Here is an 8,794-nt window from a genome sequence, read left to right on the forward strand (position 1 = left end):
TACTGATACAAAGCACATTCAAGCAAAAAAAAGAGACATTTCAAACATCAGATAAAGTTGTCTATGGAGCAACTTGATTCAGCCCAATGTGGGGCGGGTGCTAACAAATTACAGTACTTATTGATTAAAATCTCTTCTTGTAAATTGCTTGTAATTTATAACTTCGAAAATTATTTGTTGTTACGTTTTGTTGTTTTTAATTTGTTACTTTATATGATAATGTTAATTTTATCCGAGATTAGCTGTACCCGTGCGACTTTTTTTATTGTTTACATTTGTCAAATTATCAATTGCAAATGTCAAAATGACATGACATGATGACAACCCATGGCAGCCTTACTTCCTTGATGATGGCAGCTTTTAGCTTATGGTCCCTTTCCCACATTAAGGTTTTTATCCAATTTATTTACCCCCTAAATTTAACAGCGTAAAAATATGTACCCTTAAGCGTGACGTAAGTATTGGACTTTTTAATAATGAAAGAATTATTCAAAAATATGCTGTGATTGCTGACACCCTACGCCACAAAGTAGTGTATGTTTCCGCTTTAATATATTAGTATAGAAGTATAACTGTAACTTTTTTTAATTTATCTGCAGTCTTTAAAACTTTAAGCAAATGTGGAATTTAAGGAACGATTAATGTTTGTAACTACCATAAGTTTTAAATTATGTAGACCCAAGTGGAACACACCAATTACATATCTGTACGTATATCCGTTATCCGGAAACATTTGTAATTGCAAACTGGTTTATTATGCATCGTGTTATGACATAGATTAGGTACATTCGCGGCAATCCGCGGTGTTCAACTTCCAAAAACATTACCTTGTTCTTTACGATGAGACAAATGCCGCCTCTTTTTAAATAACCAATAATGAGAAGAAGCAATTACCTGGATTGGTAGGTTTTTTAAGTTTTTATTAGTCTTGGAAAGACATGTCAATCCCATAGCTACTCTTAGTGTTTAAGAAACGAGCTGGCATAATCGCACAGATCTTCAGATGCTGGCTCAGCCAATATTGACAGACGGGTTGAGCTTCAACTCCCGGAAAAGTAGCTTGCGCTCCCGTCTGTTTCTTAAAGTGGCTGAGTCTTTTACAAAGGGTTTATTATAAGAAATATGCTTGAAAATGGGCAATTAAGGTGTGGAAGTTAGAGTAAACGTTAACGTTGTCGTTGTCAGATGACTTAGATCTTAGATAACTTTACATTTAAAAACATTGTATTCTCATGCATTATACTTTCTCTGCCTCAGGCAAGATCCAACGTGGCTTATCTGACCTTTACTAAGTTTCACTGATTCGTTCTTTGATGTTTGTTAAAAATAGTTCTTTTAGTTTTAAATATTAACGCTCGCGACTGTGGTAATTAAAAAAAAAGTAAGTAGCCTATATGTTCTTCCACTCTACGTCTATGCCAAATTTCCAGATCCGATTATCCGTAGGCTACAAACTCTGACAAACATCTAGTCAAATATTTCCATTATACTAATATTATAAATGCGAAAGTTTAGATGGCTCGATGGATGTTTTTTAGAGTTTGTAGCCTAAACTGCTGAACGGATCTCGATTAATTGACTGTAGATGATATTCAGGAGAACACATAGGTTACCCAGTTTTGTCATTTTTTTAATCCCACGCAAACGGAGTCGCAGGCAAAAGCTAGTTTATAATATTTGTAAGAAGTAGTTGCATTCAAACTAAACATTCAAATATCTTCTTGAAGACATATAAAATTGTATTAAATCGAGTTGCTTTTACCAAAATAAATACTGATGAAATAAACGAAAACTGTAAAAAAAGTCCAATGTTTTCTTGCGTTGTGAAGTCACAAGTGAAGTAGAGTCTATATGTTTTTATTCCAGGTTTTTTCTATAAATAGAACTTTGATCACAAGATAGTAATGGTGTAGGAGTGCGTGTAAACATCGCGTGCTGGTATGCGACGTATATTAATTAAGGCATTGCCACACCACTCGCGGTTTACGACGCCGTCTCAAGAGCGCGTTACAACATACTGTTTACCACTTTCTTGATAGGAAAATTATACTTAAATTTGTATATAATACTAAAGGGTCGTTTAATAGTTACTTAAGCATCTCCTTAGTGTAGATTACTTGTAGTAACTTCGCTAAAGCAACCATTAGTGACCAGTGTAGTGAGATTAGATTTTTTTTAAAATAGGTCTAGATAACCCACTTATCTTACTTCTTACTAATGTTATAAATGCGAAAGTATCATCCATCCAATGTTTGTTAGAGTTTGTAGCCTAAACGGCTGAACGGATCTCGATGAAATTTGACATGGATGTAAAGGTTATTCTGTAAGAACACATAGGCTACTTACTTTTTTTTTATTTCATGCGGACGGAATCGCGGTCGAAAGCTAGTAACCTCTAAACTTACCTTTGTATTTAGATTGTATTGATATTTTAAATTTCTCTGTAGGGTTTTTGTAACACTTGCTATATTATCATTATTTTATTACTATTGTATCTAAATTTCTGTAATTTGTCACATTTCTTAATGTTATTGTTCATGTTCAACGACCATACGAGATGTCAAAAAAAATGTAACTAACCTGAAAATTATAGTGTCAAGATTGTGTTCTGCATTCTAATGATTATTATATTGTGCAATGATCAAGGTTTTATATGTAACTAGCTGTTTCCGTGCGGCTTCATCCGCATGAAATTATGAAATTTTCATTTTATTGTTTACATTTGTCAAATTATCAATAGCAAATGTCAAACTGACATGACATACCTTTGCAATCTTGTTTCCTTGATGTTGGCAACAACTTATGGTTTCTTTCCCGCATTAGGGTTTATACACAAAATATTTACCCCCTAAGTTTAATGGTGTTAAAATATATAGCCTAAAGCGTTAGGTAAGTGTAGGTCTTTTTATTAAAGAAGAATTATTCAAAAATATGTTGTAAATGCTGATATCTTAGGCAACGAAGAAGTGTGTTTATGCTTTATTACATTAATATAGAATACGCTTTATTATTTTAATAGTATAGATTATAGATTTATAAATTACCTAACGGCCTCACAATTCTGAACTTAGGTATCAAACAAAGAAAGTTCTTTAATTAAGTAATTGAGAAACACGTTTTACGTCGCCCGAGTGTGGAAGTTTCTATTTTCTGGGCAAAGGTTCATCTAAAAATTTGCGAAGTAAAACACAGTTTGAAATAAATTTTAGATGTTTACTTAATCGATTCTGGCTCCATCGTATATCTTTGCCTATTAATGTAACCTTCTCGTATAGTTCGCGCCAAAAGGGTATTAAATACATCAGCTGTCGGCTCGAAGGTTGGAAGGTATTGTTTAATTGGCACCAGTGTTGCCTATAGTTCTATAATTAAACGTTTCTTTCGAATTTGACAAAGGCCAAGAGTGACGTTTGACATAACCTATACTTAATTCCCCCCAAATTGCAGCCCGAGGCGTAATTATGTTAAATTTTGGACTTAATGATATATTGTTGCATGTATTGAAAGGCATCATACCCGGACATTATTTTATATTGTAAACTAGCTTTCGCCCGCGATTCCGTCCCCGTGGAATTAAAAAAAAATGCGAGTAACCTATGTGTATTTCCAGACTATCCTCTGCCATATATCTGTACTAAATTTCATCGAAATCCGTTCAGCCAATACTTCTTATTAACTATTTAAATCAGATTTATTAAATAACGAAAAAATCGGTGATTTCTTAACTCTTTAATTTTTTTCCAGGCCGCTAGTGCGTTATTTACGCTCGATGGCGCTCGAGGTGAAGCTCTCGCGCGGCGGCTGGCGCGGGGAGAGAGACGTCGTCGACGATGCCGCGCCGTGCTGGCGATAGCTGCACTGTTATTACTGCTGGCGGCTGTGTGTGCAGTGGAGTTGCTCATGTCACGAGGGCAGAGGGTCTTTGGAGCCGTGCTGCGATGAACGGTACATTTGGAAGGTTGTTTTTTAACCCGTCGTTCTCCCCCTGACGTGGTGAATCCAAGGACTATGTTGTCTTTCATGTGTGAAGGGTTTTTTCAAATTTATTTAACCCCTTAGTTAAATAACGTGAAAATGTGTAGCCTAAAGCGTGTCGTAAGTGTAAGGCTTTTTATTAAAGAAATAATTATTCAAATATATGCTGTGATTGCTGACATCCTAAGCCACGAAGTAGTGTGTTTACACTTTATTATATTAGTAAAGATATATAATACGTATGGAATACAGCTGCATTGCTTAATTAAGTGTTACTATACTTTCACAATTGCAATAAGCAATTTCACATTGCATTAAATAAGAATGTAACTTGATTGTGTAACAATAAGTTGGGTAAACTTCAAAAAGGAGCTCACCTAGAAAGCTTTCTTGTCCACTCAACTGAGGCTGAACTCATAATTTGTGTGAAAATACAATTATCGCCCACTTAAAATGTTTTCACCGAATTTGGCGAAAAAATGCCGTTTAGTTGTTCACCTTTGTGATGGCGTAATATAGACTTACTGTTACAACGGAATCTTGGCAGTTCAAGGTGCGATCTGCTCATCTTTGAAATATATGACTTCTTTTAAAATTCGTAAGATGAAATGCTGTCCTGATTGTGTTAGAGATTCCTTTATTTTAACTACTAGCTGCTGATCGCGACTGCACCCGCGTAAATTAAAAAATGTCATCCTGTGCTAGTATACCTGATAACGTAGCTTTTTACTGGTAAAAGAATTTTTGAAGCCCATTAATTTTTGTGTTATTTCAATACATAAAAAAATGCAAATCTTTCCTCTTTATAATATAGATTTATAATTAAGCATAATGTTCTTATTATCAAAATATTATTTCAGGAGCAGGGAGGCATTTTCTACATCAAACGAAAAAGGCAAACCTCGAGCATACTTACGTGGCATATTTTTCTTAATTTTTACAGTAATTAATTTTTGTTTTAATACAAATTATGGTTATTACCGATATTCGATAATCTACGATTTATCGATAATTTTGTGACATCCCTATTATGAAGTTTAGACCCTTTTTCCACTGTAGCTAGTTGCGCGGTCGTCAATTGGCATTGGCTACACCGCAGGACTGAAAGAAATGTATAAATTTTACAAAAACCTTTCCCCTGCCAAAAAGTCGCAGTTGCGTAGTAGAAGCGTTATTTTTCATTTTCTTACGATTGGAGGTTATTCTCGGCTGCTAGCTCAGTGGAAAAAGAAATTTATTAGTAAGGAGCTCAAAGAGCAAGAATGATGACGTAAAACTGACAGATGTCAGATCAACTCTCATTTCGTTCATTAATAAAAAATAGTATCGAATTTAATAGTTAAGTTTAATTTAAAAACAATTATCTCTATCTATGGTCTCCATTTTTTAATTTTAGTTGTAAGTTTTTTTTCTTGTATCAAAACATCCATTTGTAGGTTATATAGGAGCAGATGTTAGTTTTAGTTTAATTTGTAAACACGATAAGCCATAATCATTTTAATGTAAGTAAATCATTTTAGAATATGTAAATAATAAGGGAAACTGTATTTTTATTTTTAAAAATAAACGATTTAAATTGTGATCTTTATAAATTGTGATCTTTGTACCTTATTGTAATCATTTTGGTGATGAAATTTTTTACATTTAGCGATTTGATATCTATTTGCACAAAGTGCATTTGTATTTTTTTACGAATTAAATATTTTATCTGTGGTGAATTTTTCTATTATTTGACCCCCTAAGATATTAAATAAACACACAAGAAATCAAACAAAATTTAAAATAAACAATTTTATTTTGAATTTACATTAAAATACAGATAAAAAAATATTTTAAAAGAAACATTGAACTAAGGCGTGTATATTTGGCGACGTCTTGGCCACGAAAACCACTTTTACTAATAAAACATATACCTATCTCTATCTTTCCATATAGATTGAGTGAGATAACAATATTTTCAAACAGATAGTTCGTCAGTCCGCGAAGACTACGTCATCAATCTTCTGGTCCTGAGAGTCCATGGGGACTTCATCAAAAACCTGACACTTGAATCCTATTGCTACCACCTGTGAAAAACAGATTTTAAAAAGTTTACTGTTAAAAAGAAATCGGTACCGGGAGTAGCACAACACTAGATTATTGTCATACACGTCCCGTCACTATGACATCTGTCAATGTCATTCAGAAGTATGAAGGATAAGCGCGCCAATTCTTGGCGGGAATAGGTAATCTGTATATCGAAGAAGATTTACGTTCTTATAATTATTTCATTGTCAGTAATCTGAAAGTAGCCCCAGTGGATAAATCATGGAGTAAATGGTTAGCATGGAGCATGTTATGAGGGATGAATCGCATGTGACATGGAGAACATCGATATGAGTGCGGTACACCTTAAAAAGAGATGGATTGCGTGAAAGGAGACACGATCAAGAAGGGAGTGATGCGTGAGATGACGGATTATAGTTATTCAGAGTAGGTTAAAGAAGGGAAAATGATTATGTATTTTTCTAGAGACTTTTGACAGATGTAGATCATTGCATATTCTTATTAAAACTTACTTTAGGCGCTGTGTCAGGATTTTGTCGTAGATTGCTGATGTATTTGTCGTAATATCCACCGCCGTGGCCCACTCTGCCGCCGCTCCGGCTGAATGCGACTCCTGGTGCTATAATTAGGTCCAGACCTAAAAAAAATTAAACGTATAATGGTTATTATAAGAGTACTAAGTTTACATACAAGAGGAATGAGTTTGTGTTTAGTTTATATGGTTTTAACAGTGGTGGAGCTAGCTTTAACAGCATCATCATCATCATCATCACCAGCTCACTAAACGTCCCCACCGAGGGGTTCGGAGCCTACCCTAAGTTAGGGTGACTAGGCCATAGTCAACCACGCTGGCCCAGTGCGGGTTGGTTGACGTCACACATATCTTTGAATTTCTTCGCCGATATGTGCAGGTTGCATCACGATGTTTTCCTTCACCGTAAGAACGACGGGTAAATAATGTACATATGAAAATTCGAAAAATCGAAAATCACATTGGAACATGACGGGATTCGAATCCAAGACCTGTAGATTACAAGTCAAATGCTTAAGCCACTCAGCCACCGACGCTCGTATTAACATCTTAGCGCGAATTAGTCGACTCGGCCTCAATACCACTACCACACAGAAGACAGGCGTGAATACCGTACCAATATCCAGAGCGTCGTCCCTGATCTGTTCCTTGCTGTGCTGTTGTATGCCATGCCTGGTTAAAGGCATAGCGGTCTCGTCCCCTGACTCCAACTTGAGCATCTTCATCTTGCCACCAGCGTATTGCGGCACGAACGCAGCGCCCCCTTTAGCTTTTATGTGATCAATTATCGGCGCAGTGTCAACTTCCTGATCTGTGCTCATGAATATCGCTACATTTTTAGCTTTTTTGTAACAAGGATGATTTACAATCTAGAAAGAAAAATAACTATAAAATATATAAAACACAAGTAACGTTTTTTTTCCTACTTATGCTGGGTTTCTGAAGTTTCTGTATATTTTATCAATACCAAGTGGTTCACTAGAGGTAAATAAGTTTCAACGGAGTAAAACTCAAGTTACGTAGTTCAGAACCTTATTTTACTAATTTATCGAACCATAAGCACTATCGAATGGTTGAAAGTGGTTCAGATACCGCCCATTAGTGTCTAATGTTGACTAGTGGACGTTGCAATAAAAACTTTTTGGTTTTTAAACTTTGTATGTACTGTTTCGAGCAGTATGTGTTGGCAAATTTAAGCAGTGCGGAATTAGCAGCTAATCGCCACACTTTAACCGGAATATTCCCAACCGTTACCCCACTCTGTACCCACGTGGCGACAGATGAGAATAAAAGGTTGCATTCGTCCCACTATCACCAATAAGGTGACAAATGGAACCGTTAAGAAATAAAATAAGTTCCATCCGTCCCCTCATCGCAAAAGGTGGTATAGTAAAACTATTTTTATTCTCATCTGTCCCAACGCGGGGACAGAGCGGTGCGATGGTTGGGAATAATCCCACTAACCGAAATTTGCATTCGTTGCTATAAATTGCTACAGCACGCACTACTTGTAACAGTTCCTGTAGGTAGGTACCTTATCATAAACAATTTTAGATTGCCTCGTCTTCTCTTCGGTGGACAGAGCTGCGATCCTGGCGGCTACTTGCTCGCGGATCAGCACTTTAGCTGGATTGGGAGTCAGTCTACTCATGATGAAAAAGTTCCTGTAAAGAAATATACTAATTAACCTAATATTCATACGTTACATAAAAAAATATCTATAATAGTGTAGGCAAAATGTTTATAAATTGATTTCAGTCTATTTGCTAAATTCACAAATCGTTTCATTGGTAGAACCAGAAAAAACTGGACAAGACCAAAACACATTCTATTGGGCTTATCGCTTTGAGATGTTTATTTCTTTTGAACCTTGTCTCTGTGGATACATAGGATGTTTTGTAATAATAATTAGTTGCAATTGCTTTAATATAACAAAATAGAAATGTCCTTTTTTATAATAACAAGAAGTTCAAGAAGTAAATACACATGTATTGATATAAATTGTTATCTAGTTCGTTGACCTCTTTTAATTTCGGTTACAATCATCGGAAGAAATCGTTAAAATAATGATATACACAAGTGCTACTATCACTTAAGAAATAACCTTAAAACATTTTATTATTCTACGGTAGACAATGGTTTTGAATAAGACAAAATAAACTTTTTAATAAAAAAACAAAACCGACTTCCAAACAAAATACACGAAAAACAAAACAAAATGCACTAAAAACAAAACAAAAT

General features: G+C 35.1%; 2 protein-coding genes across 4 annotated transcripts in view; one reads left to right on the forward strand and one right to left on the reverse strand.

Annotated features, from left to right (window-relative positions):
* LOC106102546 overlaps positions 1 to 5,693 on the forward strand; it is a 23,343-nt gene extending 17,650 nt beyond the window's left edge. The window contains exons 5-6 of the mRNA XM_013282062.1: positions 3,745 to 3,945; positions 4,836 to 5,693. Coding sequence (XP_013137516.1) covers positions 3,745 to 3,942 — 198 coding nt within the window. The 3' untranslated portion in view covers positions 3,943 to 3,945; positions 4,836 to 5,693. The remainder of the gene's footprint in view (positions 1 to 3,744; positions 3,946 to 4,835) is intronic.
* Positions 5,694 to 5,751: 58 nt separating this feature from the next.
* Positions 5,752 to 8,794, reverse strand: part of LOC106102359 (5-formyltetrahydrofolate cyclo-ligase) — a 29,218-nt gene continuing 26,175 nt past the window's right edge. For all 3 annotated transcript variants that reach the window (XM_013281805.1, XM_013281803.1, XM_013281804.1), the window contains exons 2-5: positions 8,088 to 8,217; positions 7,170 to 7,422; positions 6,534 to 6,658; positions 5,752 to 6,041 (exon numbers count right to left, since the gene is read on the reverse strand). In XM_013281805.1, the coding sequence (XP_013137259.1) occupies positions 5,949 to 6,041; positions 6,534 to 6,658; positions 7,170 to 7,422; positions 8,088 to 8,204 (588 nt within the window). In that variant the 5' untranslated portion in view covers positions 8,205 to 8,217 and the 3' untranslated portion in view covers positions 5,752 to 5,948. The remainder of the gene's footprint in view (positions 6,042 to 6,533; positions 6,659 to 7,169; positions 7,423 to 8,087; positions 8,218 to 8,794) is intronic.

The sequence above is a fragment of the Papilio polytes genome, unplaced genomic scaffold, assembly GCF_000836215.1.
Source record: "Papilio polytes unplaced genomic scaffold, Ppol_1.0 DF823923.1, whole genome shotgun sequence".
In the NCBI taxonomy this organism is placed as follows: domain Eukaryota; kingdom Metazoa; phylum Arthropoda; class Insecta; order Lepidoptera; family Papilionidae; genus Papilio; species Papilio polytes.